The sequence below is a fragment of the Lissotriton vulgaris genome, chromosome 10 (assembly GCF_964263255.1).
Source record: "Lissotriton vulgaris chromosome 10, aLisVul1.2, whole genome shotgun sequence".
NCBI classification, from domain to species: domain Eukaryota; kingdom Metazoa; phylum Chordata; class Amphibia; order Caudata; family Salamandridae; genus Lissotriton; species Lissotriton vulgaris.
The window spans coordinates 650,628,817-650,646,785 of NC_141698.1; the positions used below are offsets into that span (position 1 = coordinate 650,628,817).

The window sequence follows — 17,969 nt, forward strand, 5'->3', positions numbered from 1 at the left end:
TGTCCGGGCATAGCTTAAACAATTCAACCGGTATGCCGTTTGGGCCCGAGGCCTTCCCGGACCGAAGTGAACGGATAGCGAGCGCTACTTCATCGGTGGAAAAATCCGCCTCCATAAGCTCTGTCAGGGTCCGACAGTACGGGCAGAGCGATATCTCGGAGCAAAAGATGCGAATCCTCTTCCGGAAGATCCGAGACCGGCGCATAAACCGTCTGAAAGTGACGGGCAAATGTTCAAACTATGTCAGTCGGGTCCACCACTCTAACACCATCCACACTCTCAACAGCAGGCACCACCCTGTTCAATCGATCCTTTCTATCCAGCCATGCAATCAACTTGCCCGCCTTATCACCCACATCATATAGGCGCCCCTGTTGCTCTTGGTGCATCGCTTTAGCTGCATCAGTGACTAGGGTCTTATAATCAAATTGTTTCAGGGCAAGGGTATGCAACACCTCCGGATTGTCCCCAGTCCCAACCTGTTCCTCCAAAGCAGTGATCTTGTTTTCTAGTTCCACCACCACCTCGTTTTTACGCCTCCTTTCGCTGGCAATGAGAGACAGGACCTGCCCACGAATCAGTGGCTTATAGGCCTCCCACAAAGTGACCGGGGAGGAGACCGATCCATCGTTCTCAGCAAAATAGCAATCCATACATTTCACCAACTCTGACCTGATTTTGGGATTACGAAGGTGCCAGGGGTTAATCGGGGCAATTCGACCTTCTGTGCCCAACTGCATATCAATCGCAAGGAAAAGCGGGGAATGATCCGAAATCCCCCTGGCCAAATGTCTGACCTCCCTCACCGAGACCATCTGTGCCGCTGGCATAAGAATATAATCTAGTCTCGAGAAGCTCTTGTGTGCACCCGAATAGAAGGTATATTGGAGCTGACCTGGGTGTAACTGTCGCCAGCAGTCAACCAGTCCCAACACATCCAGTAGCTTCCCTAGCCGGAGTTGTGCAGTTGGCAAAGTTCTGGGGGGACTGCGATCTACATCACCACTGACCACTGAGTTGAAGTCGCCGCCCACCACCAACACATCTCCCGGGAGCCCAAGGAGCACATCACCAAGATCAGCAAACGTGGTAGTTTGCAAGCCAGGGGGAACATACACCGACAAAAAGGAGACAGTTTTCCCTTCCCACCTCCCCGTAATGGCCGCATAGTGGCCCCTATCGTCCAGCAAAACATCATCAATCTCCATTGGTAGGGAAGTGCGTACCACAACCCCCACCCCTCTCGAGCCGGAGGTAAACCCTGAGTGTGCCACCATACGATAACCACGTCTGTTTAATGCACGGCATGCATTGCCCACCAAGTGTGTCTCCTGAAGCAAAATCACATCTGGGGTATAACGTTTCAAGTATTGCAAGACAACACCCCGCTTTATTCTATCACCAAGACCATTAACGTTCCAACTCAGCATTTTAAGCTCCGCCCCCCCCCCCCCCCCCCCCATCCCAGCATTGAACACTCATTCCACCATGCCCAGAAAGAAGTACACAGAATAGACAACAGGAGATGTAGCAGCCTCGATCAAAACAAGAAGAAAAGATCCTCCCCACCACCCCCAGAAAACCCCGAAAAACACGCCGCCCCACCCTGCACCCCTGCATTAGACCAGAAAGCCACCCCAACTTGCAGTGTGCCTGTCGCCCCATAGAACTAACCTACGAAAAAAGAGAAAAGTCCCCCAGAGGAGGAAGAGGAAACCCGAATCCCCCCACCTCCGGGTATCCACAGTAGTAGCAAGTTTATGAAAAAAGAAACCACTGCTAGAGGTCCAAAGTAATCAGTTCACCGCTGCAGGCTCACTCCTCCTGTTCGGCCAGTCCGCCCTCGGCACCTGCAGGGCCGTCGCCGCCATTACGATGCGTCGGTAAAGTATCCAACCAGTCACTGGGCACCTCGGGGCGATCGAAAAAGAAGGCCCGCACCTCATATTCAATCCTCAACCGGGCAGGGAAAAGCATAGCATATTTGAGACCAATATCTCTGAGTCGTCTCTTCACTCCGGTAAAACCCATGCGCTGCTTCTGGACTGCCTGGGTGAAGTCCGGGTAGAAGCTGACCGAGGCATTGTCAAATTTAGTGGGACCCGAGGTCCTTGAGGCTTGGAGGATAACATCTCTGTCCCGGAAATTGAAAATCCTGGCAATGATGGGTCTCGGCGCAGCTCCCAGCTTCGGCTTCCCACCTGGAACTCTGTTGGCCCGTTCCACTGTGAAAAAGTTACTTAGTCCCTCAGGCGCAAGATGTTTAAGGACCAGGTCTTCCACCAGAAGGTCCGTAGAGACGTCTGAAGGGGTCTCCGGAACTCCCACGATACGGATTTTATTGCGCCTTGCCCGGCCCTCGAAATCATCCAGCCGGCGGGCAAATTGATCGTTGGAGGCACGAAGCGTGCGGACCTCAGTCTGAAGGTCTGAGACGTCCGTGGTCAGACTAGCAGTTTTGATATCTAGGGATTTGACCCGTTCATTTGTCTTCCCCAGGTCTGCTCTGATGAGATTAACTTCAATTGCCACCGTGTCGATCTTAGCAGCAAGAGTCTCATACTGATGGCCCATGTCAGTCCGGACACTAGTAATGGCGCCCATGATATCACTCAGTGTCTGTTCTTCCGACGACTGGGTATCATCCACGGTCCCTCCAGGGGATTTATTCACTCCGCCAGGGGATCCTTTCGGGCGGGTGAAGTGCTCTATAGTCTGAGTTTGGATGAGGCCCCCATGATGCGTGCTCTTGGTGTTCCGTTTTTCGGCATCCAGCCTGCCCGCCATAGTGGGCCTCGAGCTCCCACGAAGTCGTTGCAATCTAGTCAAAATGATCAAGTTTTCGATGAACCTCAAGGGCAAGAGGGCTAAAAACAGAGCAGATATAGGATCCTCAACAGAGTCAAAAAGATGAGTGAGGCAGCCGTAGACTTCGCGACAATGGCCCAAAACGAAACCGAAAGCACCCCAGGGCAGTGGGCGTGGCCAGCCAGCCGTTGTTGTTGACTTGCCACCCGGGTACCTCGGTGACTCCAGCCCGGGGACGGTCTACGATGTAGGCCACAAACTTCAGGACGGAGCAAGTCCCGATCACTGCGTCCGATTTCGGTTCCGAAAAGTTCCTCAGACTCAGCAGGGCATGATCAACAAATACCCATCGATCAAATCAGGATTTGTGGCAGGATAGATGCGGGAGGCAAAGAGGGTCTCCGGAGCCCTGTGCTCACACGTCCATCTTGGATCCGCGCGAAGCTCCTCCCCTTCCTGGTCTCTTTGAGTAAAATCACAAAATACTTTATAGCAACCTATAACTTTACCTAACTTTACCTATTGGATATAACATCTATTAATTTACACTGAACTCCACATTTCTGTTACAATTTCACTCCGATGCAAAATATAAGAACAGCTTTTAGAAACAATTCTTTGTTCCGGAGCAAGCCAGACATTAGAAGCATTTTTACCCGGTTCATAGATACCTTCTTGTTTGTCTTTGAAGTGCCTTCCAGGAAAGCTACAATGACACCTATGAGTTGTAGGCATTTGCATATGACAATAATAATTACATAGTGTGTACATTGGAAGGGAGCCTACTCTTCGTAGAAAGTACGCTCGGAGGAGCTACAAAGGCTACGAATTGTAAGCAGTAAAAACACTCTATTAATACAGCTGGTCTTTTCATTTTTTGTTGCACTAACCTATAGTTACTGTAAGCTTCTCTGGTAGATGTAAGCTCCCTTCAGCAGTACGAGCTCTTTTTATACCACATCTTCAGTAAGTATATCCTACTGTGATGCTTGTTGTTTAATTGGTTTCGAACGAATCATTACAAATGTAAATCCCCCCCCTTACACCACTCACACATCTTACGAAGACTGAACCTTCTTCCAAATGGCTAAGAAACACATAAAATATCCTCTCCTGATAAACGTGGATGACACTGCCCATCATACACACTCTCAGGGCATCTTTTCTGGCAGTCGGTCCCATCTTATAACATTGAACCCCGTTAGAGTCCATTACCACCATTACCACCATCCTAGAACATAGAAGGAACCTGCCTCAGGATAAGTATAAGGAGCCGACTGTCTGCATTAGACGTTGGTAAACATAAGCAGAGTGTGAATCAACAGAACTTCAACATAGGTTGTTAGTATCTCTTTTGTCTATAACCAGGTTCAATGGTGGTGCCTGCAATTTGCTTATCGGCTGTGATGCATTTGCGGACTATAATGTTTGATTTCTCAGGCTGAATATATTGGCATACACTGTACAACAATATATCCTTCCTTCTCCTTAGGGCCCCATTGTCTCCCTCTTGTCAGGAAGAGTGGTGTGAAGAAAGGTGTGAAGCAATATCACAACCCCTGTATGGCTAAAAATACATTTGAGCAGCCCTCAGGAATTTAGTAGTGGCTGTTCACGTAAGCTGTCATTAGAAGTAAGTCTCCAAGCCACCAGACATACACAACACTACTGTGAAGTCGGATTAGGAGGCAAAGAAAAATGCGAAAGAGCACACAGACAACAGTAGATGTCCTTCAACCTCCAGGATATCACCAGTGGACCGGGTTTTGCACTCAAGGGATCTGTCAGGAAAGCAGATACCATGTTCTAATAGCATCCTGATGCGAGTCCCCGGACTGAGATAGTGCGCAGCTTCCACTGCCTCAGACCAGTGTTTAGAGATGAGATGCTTCTCCCACTTTAGACAATCCAACAGCCCTAACAACCACCGAGACAGATTGCCATCCCAAGACCCTGACCAATGAGGTCATCCTTAGGACAGACCCTCAGCCAACACGAGATGAGCCCGTGCATCTAGAGGCAACAATACACAGACAATCATGTTCAAGTTCGGGCATTTGTATAGCGCACTACTCACCCGTGGGGTTTCAAGGCGCTTAACAGACATGGCCACACCCTTGCCAAGATAGTGATGCGTCACTTTCCATGGAGTGACAGTAAGAGAAAAAGGTGGGTAACTCATCTGCAGGTAGGAGAAGGGAAGAAGAGGTGGAGATGCTAGGAGATAGCATTGGCCAAAGAAAAGGTGTAGGCCAAACTGAGAGCAAGGGTTAGAAACATAAGGTTTACCTTGTTTCTTGCTTGCACTTAATCCTTGCCATTTATCCAGCACAACATTCTGACAAAGATTGCATAGAATTTGGTTAAAATATGCAAGCTCCTTTGAGGCATGTACACTATAAGGGGGTGCTGCACAGTACACATGGTGCACAAACTAATCCCTCACGAAGTTGAAGCCAGGCATTCACACAACTATTGTTCATCGACTACTGATGCAATCACCTGCAGGAACAGAGAAGTCTAATGTACTCACCAGGCTCCTTCCAAGGTCATTTCTAGGACTAAGCAACGTGAAGATTCCCAGCATGGGACTGCCATACAGCGCTTAAATAGACCATAGATAACTAGGACACTGGGGTCAGTGGAACCAGCAAAATGTGACTTTGCCTGCAGTGGCAAAAACTGGATTTGGTCTGGCATCTGGCCCAGAAAATGTGGCAACCAGAACCAATCTGCCTTTGAGATCCAAAGTAAATATGAAAACAAGTCTGTGTCTTCATTCTGTGCACACGATGGTCTAGGACTAGGTTCTGTAATAGCAAGAATGTGACTTAAGAAAATGTTGTCCCCTCTACGTTCTGTACAAGCCACTGAGGACAACCTGAGCTGCTGTGGTTTGTGCAAGAGGGCCACATTAGCAGGGGTAAGCAGGAACCGAAATGCATAGGTTAATAAAAACCTTTAACTGACACAACAGCCCACCTAAGAAAACAATTTGCATACTCTAAGAGGAATAAGACTGATCAACTTTTATTGTTCTCAATTCATTAGTGTTATTTCAGCCAGCGCCTGCTTTTGCAGAGAATAAAAACACAAATAAATCGGTCATAGCAGCAACCCCCACAGTAAAGCTTGCATACAACCCGAAACAAGCATACAAGAAATCAAACCAATAAAGCAGAGATTTGCCCATCAAAGAGCACTACTTGCCAGGTACCGTGCAAATCAGAATAACTTAACAATGTGCCGAAAGCTTCCACCCACAATGTGATGCCTGTGGCTGTGTGGCTGGCCTCAAGACCCAGAAAAGATATTCTAGGCTCACAATAAGTCTGGAGAACCAGCTGTTCTATAAACAAGAAACGGCCGAAGCTGGGAAACATGAACTACTTTCTCTGCTCATAATCCTTCTGTGGCACGAAAATGCTTGGTTCGTCAGACTTGTTCTGGAATAAGGAAGGAATGTTCACAAAAACAGCGAGAAAACAATGTTATTTATGTACAGGAACGCAGTGTTTGTTGAGACACCTGGAGTCTGACAGTTTGGCAACACGGACATATTTTAATAGGCATACTTGTTCGCCTCGCTTCCCACTGAGCCAGCTAAGTATGTTTTCTGACACCATGCACTATTGAAATAATAAATGCCCTCTCTGTGGCAGGCTGCGGTTGTTCTCATTGGAAGCTGGCAGTGGGTTTTAAATCGCTGACACCATGGGAAACAAATAGACTAAGACACAGATATCAAGCCAGGATGTTTTGTTTTGTCGAGCAATCAGGGAAGCTTTAAAAACGACTGGCGCGTGAGAAAACGGCGAGAAATGGTGGCTGTCTGCGCGTCTCACCTGCAGTGTCGTATGCAGAATACAACCAGGAAGAGAGCAGTGATCGGCGCGCGGCGGGGACGCTGGCGCCGTGAGCGTGCGCACGACTGAATGCGCGCGTGGCCAGCACTTGTCGCTCCCTCTCCCATTAGGATTGCTGGGTGCGTGCCCAGCTCCTGTCTCCTTTTGTCGGCTTTGGCGGCTGACATTATTGCAATAGTTCTCTGCCGAGAACGCGCTTCGCGCGTCTCTAGGCCGAGACCTAAAAACTAGCTTCCTACAGTCTGGTAGACCACCAATGATATAGTATAAGACAAAAGGGATTGTAGCAGTGCACCATTGCGTTGGGTCATACCAACAGCCAAAAAGGAGCAATTTGGGTGGGGGCAGAAAGGCCACTAGTAACCAGAGCAAATAACTAAAGATGAATGCTCTGCATGTTCCAGACCGCTGCGTAGATGGTAATTTTAGCTCAATAAACATTTTGTGGATGTCATTTTAAGAGAAAAAAAACACTTTGATGCACGCCAATTTTTTTTCTCTTTATTTTTCTAAAGAAAAAAATACAATATTGCTGTGTTTTGGCTGTTATCCCGATTCCTTCTACGAGACTGTACAAATGTTGGTTACTTTTAGGGTCCCCAGTATGTGGACCATAAAGGACGCAAATTTGGACTGGATACCTATGGTGAAAGAAACACCTTATGAAGGCTTAATTTAACTCACAGGACCCCAAATATTTAAACAAAAAGGCTCAGCATGGTGGGGGCGAAGCCTCAATACTGAGAGGTTAAAGCTCTGAAAAGAGATCTGTTTACCTCCTGTACTGTAACGTGTCTCTCTGTATCCAGATTATGACCCTGTATGCTGACCTTACGAAAAGTAGAAAAGGCTGCACAAGCATCTCCGTTTCTGAGTGAAAAGGTGCCAGCTGTTGTTCATGAAAGATAGGGCTACTGCCATGTTAGACTGTGTAACCCCAAAACCATTATGCATAACTATTTTTGTGGGAGGATTTACCTGGTCGCCTATACCGTTGATGTGTGATTTGTCAGGAAGTTGAGATCACGACTCCTTCGAGTTTGTGCAAAGACAGTCATTTTTTATGCGCTCTCGATAACTCCCTTTCCTGTGTGTAGGTCTTCTGAGGGCAGGTTGTTGCTTGCCTGTCCCGATTTACGTCTGGGAGGCAGTGCAAGAAAGGCAGCATATTTTGTTGTAGAATCCAGGAACTGATACTACTGTTCTTGTAGGTTAACGTTTGTCGAAGAAGGTGGGTCAGCTAAGGTCGCAGTGCTTCACTGTTTCCTCGGTACCAGGGGAAACTGCTACAGAACTATGTTGCATTAATTTAGTAAACCCGTGCTGGGAGCTTTTTTTGCAATCTATTCTGTAATTTGCATGTGGCTCAATAGCCTGTTGAATTTGGGAAGGCAGATTGTGGAACACTTGTCTTTGTTCATGGTTTTAGTCCTTTAAAAGCCCAATACGTTCAGAAAGAAAAGCAGCATCTGTGGGATGGAATTCTAGGCGCACAAAAGTATGGTTGCTACCGACTCCCCGTGTGTTATTTAATGTGGACAATTTTACTTTTTGGAGAATTCCTAAGCTCTTGTGCTTTTCGTTTCACAACCTAATTTGTGGCAATGATGCAAAAGCTTAAGCAGTGGCTCAGATATGCACATTCTTTGCAAGATGTTAGCGTCATAAACATTTCTAATATTTAACTCTTAGTAGTTCACACTGTCTTCTGTAGGCCGGGGTGATTGTTTGTGAGGAATGCGAAATATCATGCTGATTCGGTTGTTCTACATTTTTTATTGACGAGATTCTGAGTGGAACATGACATTTTCTCCTGATTTGCTGCAGTGTGGGTATCATACTGCACTCAGCTGAAAAACTGATTATATTTGTGAAAAACGCCGAATATTGTTAAATGAGACAGGTTTGCGAAACTCATTACAGTAAAATATCTTTGTGGTGGATTTTGCATGTTATGCCCATCTATCCTCTTCTGAAACATGGTTGTTGATATACTTTTTTTTTTAATGAAGTGGTATTGTAAAAATGTTTTTCCTGCATAGCTGTTCATTTTCAGGGAGAAAAGAAACTCATGTCACATTTACTGTAATTTGCAAGCCAAGTTGGATTCTTGTCTTTTTTTCTTTTTGTGCTTCATAGTGAAATATTTCGGTTGTGGAACATAAATCACCCACCACAATGTCAAAGGCTACTTTAAATGTAATTTGAACAATTTCCTCCTTGTATTCGAAAAATGTGTCGTTAATAGGCATTTCTGTTTTCCTTGTTTTAGTTCCCCTGCTACCAACTCCACCTCAACCCAGACCAGCTGCAGTCCCTCAGAGATTTCCAGTGAGTAGCAGCTGTTCCTTCTGCTGCGATATGGATAAGCATACATTTGTGATATTAGAATAGCAAATAAAGGCTGCTCCTACTAAGTACAATTTTAAGAATTTGTAAATATTGACAATTAACTCTGCTGTTAGAGATGTTTGTTAAAGGTTTTATGTCAGTGAATTTTGTACTGTAGAATTAATTCTGGCTAAATGTAAAAATTCGTAGAGAATATTGTCAGTGGGGGTTATTGCCATATCCGTCTTAAGAAGCGCAGCCTTTGCTATTTAACAATATTTTACAGTCCAAACATTGATTTTTTTTTCTCTTCCCCGTTTGCATTTAATATTGAAACGTGGTCCAGTACAGAACGTTCCCAAGTAACAGTTTTTTTTATTGCAATCAAGATTTCAGCACCCGCAATACCTTTTCCTGTATCCAAAATATTCAATGTGGCTTGAGAAACATTATTTAAGTTCCACGGTACTTAAAGGGTGCTATTACAGAACATGTGCCCAGAGAATGCTGCAATTCACTATTAACTTGTTTGCATTCAATTGCAATATTACTTTCACTAATGTGAACTCTGACTGAGTGAATTTAAATGCTTGAGGAAATATTTAAGATTTTACACTTCGTTTTTGAAAATTACTTTGGCATGTTACTGAAATACGTGGTTTCTGATGGGTACTTCTGATCGAAGATTCTCCTCATCTTTGAATTTGCCAGGTGTTAGGCTGAAATGAAAATATTTCCTGCAATGTTTTCCATATATTGATAGTGCCATCAGACTTTACGGCAACTCCACCCCTTCTTCGGAAGGGATGGCACACAGCTGTAAATAAGTTCCACCCTCGCATAATGACGTCAGTTCCTTATTTTTCTGCCCCCTTCAGCGTGGATCCAGAGCTCCATTCTTAAATTTGTCTTTGTTTTACTGACATCCAAAGCAGTATTGCTGACAGTGTGCCAGGGATGTCTCCCCAAAAATCACAGGCTTCAAGCCCAGCTGTGCTGTGTTGAACCTGCTACAAGCAGATGTCGATCACAGACACACATGTCTATCTGTCTTTGGTGTATCCTATACAAGCATAATTCAAAGCCATGTGACAAATGTTCCCTGAGGCATTCAGCGGCCGTCAAGGAGCAGGACACAGAGCTCTGTCGCCGAGCAAAAGTAGGCACACTCAAATTCGAGGGCCCATTTCTGCTTCAAGTTGCAGTCCCAATCTAGTCATGGGTAAGTCTAAGATGAAGTCCAAGGACAAGTCTTGGTGCAAACACAAAAAGCCTAGCCGAGTATCTACCCCCGCCCACCTATCACTCCGACTCCAGTGAGGGTTTCCACAGTTGGCACTCAAAGGCCGATGACTGCACCAGTCATCCAATTCTGATCCGATTTCTTGGTGCTTAACAAAGCAGAAGGATGTCCAGAACTGACCCTATCCAGGTGGATTGTTCTGTTACTAAAAATGTTTTGTGCCTTGGCTAAGAAGGAACCTCCTGAGGGCCTTCAAGCTCATTCTGCTAGAGCTACGGCCTGCTCTAGGGTCTAATCGTGAAGGGGTCCAGGTCAGACATCTGCTAGGCAGATACATGAACGTCGGTCCATACACCTTTGCTAGGCATTACTGCCTTGATTTGCAGGTTGGCAGAGATGCTCATTTTGCCTACTTGGTACTTCAGAATCTCCAGCTGTGAAGTTCGCAGCTCAGACCAACCACTTAGGAGGTACTGCTTTGATATTGATTTTAGAGGTGAGGAATCTGCAGGTAGCAGTAGTTCATCAGCAGAACAAGTTACTTACCGAAGGTAAAGCTCTTGATCCAGTCTGGCTCCTGGGGGAATTCAGAAGGTGAGAAATCTGCAGTTAGATGAGAGTATCCACCAGTAAGGGTGTTATCAAAGGCAAATAACTTGTTCTTCTTCTAATATGGTCCAACCTTCGATGTGTCTTGAAATAAACTGCAGAAAGTGATTTCCTCTATAATTGCTTTATTCATGTGTATGAAAACTGAAGGTGGCTCTAGTGTTTACAACAGTTGTTTTTTGTTGTTGGCATCCTTGGAAGAGAGTTGTTGGCATCAGACAGAGGGGATATTTGTCAATAGTGCAGCAGGGGCAGTGGCACCTGGTCCCAGGATTTTGAGGTGCTTCACATCTATGATTGTTGTTTACTATTGAAGCACAGTTCTGTTTCCTTCATTGAAGTACGCATGATGACACCCTTGCAGTGATCTCTCGGAGCACTCCCTTGAGTCCCCGGCTATTGGCCTGTCTCTCCTTCACCAGGCTCTGTACTGCTGCTGTTGGAGGGCTTCTGTGAGGATATGTGATGCTCCCTCAGCAGGATGTGGCCTTGCTGTGCTCCCTCGCTCTCCTCAGGGGCTATTGTGCGAGGTGTACCCTGCACACAGAGCTAAAGCAGAATTGCTTACATCCTTCTATGGCCGAGTGTAGTGGGCCAGGGGACATGGGTAATTTTGAGTACTGGATAATGGCGGTAGAGTAAGCTGCATTTTGAGATCCACAGCATACTCTTGTTTTGGCAGACATCCCTGGGTCAGAGGTGAGCTGTTACCAATGAGGCAACATGGTTAGTCCCTCCCTCCCCCTAATTTTTCTGAAAATGTGTGTTTTGATTGTAGTGCACACCTCACCAAGGCCATGCCACCACCCCCTGCCGCTGGCATTCACTGGTGAAGTGAAAAACGACAAACTTGACATGGCACACTACCTGTGTGCCATGTCAATAAAGCACTGACTAAAGTATAGGTAAGTCAGCCCTCTAAGAGGTCTTACATCCCTAAGGCAGGGTGCACTATATCACTGGTGTAGGGATATCTGCATAAGCAGATATACCCCTACAATATTTAGGTCTATTCTTCGATATTGTAAGTGCCAGGGCAGCCATAGAGAGTACAAGGGCTGGAAACTTGACAACTCGAGTTCCCCAGCACCATGATGGCTTCTCTGAACCCAGGAGTGTTTGATACCAAATTACTTCCCTTAATACACCCACACGGATGCCAGTGTGAGATTTATTAAACCACGTATTAAGAGCGCACATCAGAGGTGCCCCCTGAAAACCTACCAACCGATGTGTAGTCTCTGACAGGCTTTAGGCAGCCTGCCACCACCAGATATGTTTCTGGACCCATGGGTCGAGAGACTCAGCTCTGTGGCCAGAAACAAAGGGCATCCTGACAGAGGTGTCTCTTCCTCCCCTGGGTCGGCACAGTGCTCGAGAGGGAAGCTTCAAAGACCTGTTGCCTTTTTAATCCCCCCCCCCCATCTCCAACTGCACTCGTCAGGTGCAGGAGGTGAAGTCAAGCAAACTGTTCAGTGCCCACCATCTAATCGGCAGTAGGGCTAGGCCTCCTCCCACAGGGGTTGGCATAATAGTGGCTGTAGCCGCCCCAGGTAAGGAACCTATTGGTCCCTACCTGCTACTTCCTTGTAACACTCCTAAATCTAGTATTTAGAAGTCTCCTCCAGACCCTGAAAATAGTTCCTACCAGCCTAAGAAGAGAGAGGATGAAGAAGACGCCGTGCAGAGAAGACTGACGACACCTATTGACTTTGTGCCAGCCCTACCAGCCTGTATGCAGCTTCAAAGACCCTGTCAAGACAACCACGCCTGTCCAGCAGTCAGCAACTTCCAAAACCCCTGGCAGAACTGCCTGCCTTTGAAAAAGAACAGAGCTCTCGAGGACAGCGGACCTGTCCCCAAGAAACTAAGGCAAAGGACTCTGGGGCCCTCCAGAACCGCAATCCCTGACCAATCTGCATCCGATGCTTCCGACCTGCGGCCAGGACGCCGACCGATCCAGTAAAGGCTCCCCAACGATACTGAGTTCAAGACCAGGGTTGGCTGGCCCCCCCTGGACTCCGCGACAATGCCTGCAGTATGAATGCAAAGGCCACCCCAACCGTGACCAGCTTCGAAAGAGAAACCTGACGTCAAAGGACAAACCTGCACCGAAGCCCCTGGACCTTAAAGTACTCGACTGATGGTGGCCCTGCGACCCACAGCATACCAACTTACCTCTGCTCTCGCTGGTGTCCTTTGTGCAGCATCCGGTTCTAGTACGACGCCTGCAGCCTGTTTCCATAAGAGTTCCCCCATTCACTTGTATTAGGTGCCCAGCATTATGTTTGTACCCTGCACCCAGCCGCCCCTGTGCAGCTGGTGGAGTATGTTTAGTACTGTCTTGTGGCCCCATCTCTGCGTGCCTAAGCCTCCGCAGCTTGAATCCAGCAGCCTCTTTAAATACCTGCAAGCAGTGTGTCTTCAAGCACCCCTAGTCTCTATTGGTTAACATTGGGCCCTAACTACAGATTTGACCTCTGCACCCAGCCACCCCTGCGCAGCTGGTGGTGCCGTTTTGGTGATTACCTGAACCTTGCCCTCTGCTAAACCTACAACTGAAGACTAGAACTGTAAGTTGTGTACTTATCTGCAAAAACGCATTATTGATTCCTCCCATAGTTTAACATTGCATAGTCAGAAAATTGCACTGTGTCCACTTTTGAACCTGAAAAGTATTTTTATTTAAAATACCAAAGTACTAATTTTACAAATCGGTCTCGGATTTATTAATTGAGTGTGTCTCATTTATTGCCACGGTGTGTTCAACAAATGCATTTACACAGTCCTCTGATAAGCCTTACTGCTCGCCCACACTACCGCAAAATAGAGCATTAGTGCTGTCTATTTAGCCTCTGTACAACCTCTGGAGATCCACTGGACTCACTACATACCATACCTCTTTTTGACATAGTATATGGTGAGCCAGCCTCTCACAGTCCACTACTGTGGTATTTTACCAAGTTGAGAATATGAAAGAGGCAGTAAATAGGTCATCAATAAGTTTATGTGGACTAGTTACTATGTATCCCTAGTCTCTTTTCCAGTTATGTGCTCCCTCCCATTGACGCCCTCAGCCACAAAACAAATATTGCTTGCTCCTTTTTACGTCTCACTTGACGGTGTGGTGGTCTCCTGACGTATTGCTACCAATAATGTAAAGAGTGCATAGTGTGGACTTTTGCTTTTACGGCAGCCTGAATAGTAATGGACCAATGGACCAAGAAAGATTCTTAAACAAATTGAGTAGGTCATTCTGTAGACTGTGCCTAGTATCTAGAAGTGTTTGTCTCCCACGGGTAGCTGTAATAGCTTCCCCATACTTACCTTCCACTATACTCGCCGATTGACCAATGCTATGGGATGAAACTCATCATAGCACGTGTGTCCAATTAAGTTTGTTTGGACATTCTTCTCATACTTCTTTTGGTATACCACGCTAATACATAAGCCTTGAAAAAGACATTAAGTCGAAATGTGTTGGCTGTATGGATATTGTCAAATACATATAGAGATTTATGCAATCTATACATTTATGTTGAACCTTTTTCCATAACTGGAAGTGCTCTGGTGTTAACCTTGTAATACTGTGGTTTTGATCAACTCTTGGTATCTTGTTTAGGCACCTGTAAAGCCCTCTGATACCGCCGGATCTAGCCAGCGCTATATAAAACCTGTCAAATAAAATAAATGAATAATGCTCATTTACTTTTCCTCCTATTAATAGCAGGGAAGACTTTGCAATAAAAAAAGTAATTGTGAAATGTAATCTCCATCATTAAGATAATTTGCTCCAGAATTGAGCTAGTTTAACATTTTTTTTTATCTTTGAGATAAACTTCCCATAGTTAAGACTGAACATCTGCCTAACTTTTCTTGGAATCCATTTTCCGAGATATCTAATCTAATTGGATGTCTGGTGACCAACCCCCTCCCCCAATAATTCTAATGCAAGAACGTCGGGATTCGTGTTAATAGGTCAAGTCTCAGTTTTTAGACTTGTAGTTTTATACGATGAAACGGATAATATTTCTATCTTTGAGAACACTTTACACTGAATTAGTATAATGAATGTGATTTTACATTTTTTTCAAATGACATTAATTTCTTCCGCACATTTTAACATTATTGCTTATTCTTTGTAGAATAATGGAGTTGAATAAGGATGTAATATAGAGGTTCTTTGCATTTAATGTTTGCGTCTGTGTTTAAACAAGATAAGCAAATGAACAAGTTTGGCTGGATCATCGGTGCATCCTGCATTAGCGCAAGCAGTGCAGAGAATGTTGTTTTAATTTCAGAGGCAGCAGGATACCAAGTGATGGTGATTGACTTCTCTTGGATAACTGTCCATGCAAATTATGTTTGAATTGGGTACTGCATGAAATTCTATTTCTTCCCGATTGTAGCCTTTCCGATCTGAATCTGGGCTTGTACTGAAAGCATCGATAACAGCTTTCGTTTTAAAAGGAAGTGTTTTCCCAACGTCTCTGCAAAGACTGTAATTATGGCACTTTAGATAGTGAAAGAATGATGGACAGTTTGTCTTATCAGATGTATAAGTAGTAACAAGCAGTTGCAGAAAAGAATCCCTCCATCTGCCAAATAATGTCAGGCTGGCATACAGGGAATGCAGTTTAAAATGCAGGTAACATCTTCCCCAACATCTTCCATTTGCTGGTGGGCTTCTGATTAACTATAATTACCATACATTATCATACTATCAAATTCAATCATATCACTGAATTCCCATCTGCAGCAGAGGCAGCACAGTATTATTGGATCTGTTTGGAGTAGAAGCAGTGCTTGCCTACAAATATGCAGGCAATATTTTCATTTTATTTTGTCACTTCCACATATGTTTAAAACCGGTTATTGGTTTGACGTTCTATTTTTTTGCTAGTACAAACATTAAGTGGGTACATACAGAAAGAGATCTGAGCCAAAAAATTGAACCGATTTGGAATAATGAAATGCCCTGTGTTGCACTCTGTGAAAGGTGTTTGTGTATCGGTGAAAGTGTGCATGTTTCTGTTAATAGTGAAAAATTAATAATTCTTGTGAATTTGTTTTGAACTAGAGTAGTGCTTTCCAAACATTTTAGAATTACGACCCAATTTTTAGAACAGCCTTTTGCAACTGACCTAGCTTGAATGGGTATCATACGGGGACACATTTCTAATGAAGTAGTAGACATGCTTTTAAAGTACCGTGAAATACCAAAATATCATACTCTTTACGCACCCTTCTATGTGTGTATCGGACTGTGGCCAAGATATTGAGCCTAAAGTTGGCAGATGGTGAACTGCACTTTAGCTAGACACTCCTTTGCTGAATCCTACTCTGAAGACGGCGTTTCTGTTTGCTCCAGGTTCTTCCACCTACGCCTCGCGGTACCCGCTGCGCGGGTCCCGCTTCGCTGCTCACCTGTCTGACTCTTCGGTGGTTCCTGCATCTAGCTGCTCCTGTGGGGTTCTGAGAGACGGTGAGGCGGCAGGGCTGCGAGCGCGACCCGGGACTCGCTTTCCCAGGAGTCCCGGTGTCTCTGGCCGAGTCACCTGGCCCCGCTCTCCCTGACCGCCCCGCCCCAGCTGCCCCAGGTGAAAAAGAGGGAAGGAACTCTTGGCTGTGGGACACTCCTTTGCTGAATCCTACTCTGAAGACCGCGTTTCTGTTTGCTCCAGGTTCTTCCACCTACGCCTCGCGGTACCCGCTGCGCGGGTCCCGCTTCGCTGCTCACCTGTCTGACTCTTCGGTGGTTCCTGCATCTAGCTGCTCCTGTGGGGTTCTGAGAGACGGTGAGGCGGCAGGGCTGCGAGCGCGGCCCGGGACTCGCTTTCCCAGGAGTCCCGGTGTCTCTGGCCGAGTCACCTGGCCCCGCTCTCCCTGACCGCCCCGCCCCACCCCGCCCTATAGGTTCGGGACCATTAACTTGGAAGCTTCTTGCTGCGCGGGAGCGCCCGGGGCTAAGCCCGGGCAAAGGGCGGGCCCTCTGTGGCCCTCCGTGGCCTGTAGTGCCTGGTCTGGGCGCACCTTTATTAGTCCTCTGTACCCTAGCTTCGTATTGATCGTTACAGTTACCTATCTGATTGAAGCTACTGGGGTCACTTTTCCTCCGGGTAGCCTATTTGCTTACCTTGTGTTTACTGTTATCTTTGGGTCATTTGTTGTGATATTTTACTATAGCTTGTTTTCTTTTTTAACTTGCCAGAGATGTCCACTCGTAAAACTAGGAGCCAGAGAGCTGGAAACGATAAAACTAAAAAAGTAATTGGTACCCTAGATAATTTTATTTCTCGAACACACTCTTTGATAGACCAGGGCATTTCTTTAATGGAAAGGAGGGTATCATTGGACCTTGCTCACGCAAAAAGATCTTCATTGGGCAACATTGCAATGATACATTCCCCGCCGCAAAGTTTGATTAACTCTGTTGTTACTTCTGCTGGGAACCCATTAATGATTCTACTCCCGCCAGCTGTCAACCACTAACTCCTACCAATGTCCCTGTCATGAGCACACTACCCTCTAATATCCTCCACGTACCCGTGATAGTTAATCATGATGTTATTGACTCTTTTATTACGGCTGGGTCAGACACTATTACGTCAACTTCAAATGTCGTGAACCCAACAAATTTTCCTACAGATAATCCCGCCATCATTTTACAAGGGTCTATGGGTTCCAACTCCGGGGGGGATAATACAGGTGTGGCGATAGTAAATGTTGGGACTCTTCAGGCACCCATTGTTCATACTGAGTCTGACCCTTTAGATTCCACCCCTCATTTATTATCTCTGGGGGTTCCGGACGATATAACTCCTGATAGCAGTCTGGCCAGTCTTCTGGATATTAGCGGAAGCAATGACTCACTAACTAATTCAGGAGACGGGCTTGACTCCTTAATGGAGTCTATGTCTAGTTTGTTAAAATCCTTGCTTTCGCCCCTGGAGAATAGGCTTTCTAACATAGAACATCAATTAGCTACTATTCTTGCGCTACAAGACCCTAGGCTGACTACCCCTGGCCCCTCTATTCCGGTGGTTCCACCGCCTGTTATTAACACTGGGATTGTTGTCACAAATCCACCCACGGGGAGTATTCCGGCTCCC

General features: G+C 45.9%; 1 protein-coding gene across 1 annotated transcript in view; it reads left to right on the forward strand.

Moving 5' to 3' along the window:
* RBM33 (RNA binding motif protein 33) overlaps nucleotides 1-17,969 on the forward strand; it is a 551,296-nt gene that overhangs the window by 150,437 nt on the left and 382,890 nt on the right. Inside the window, exon 5 of the mRNA XM_086939808.1 lies at nucleotides 8,947-9,005. Within this exon, the coding sequence (XP_086795934.1) occupies nucleotides 8,947-9,005 (59 nt within the window). The remainder of the gene's footprint in view (nucleotides 1-8,946; nucleotides 9,006-17,969) is intronic.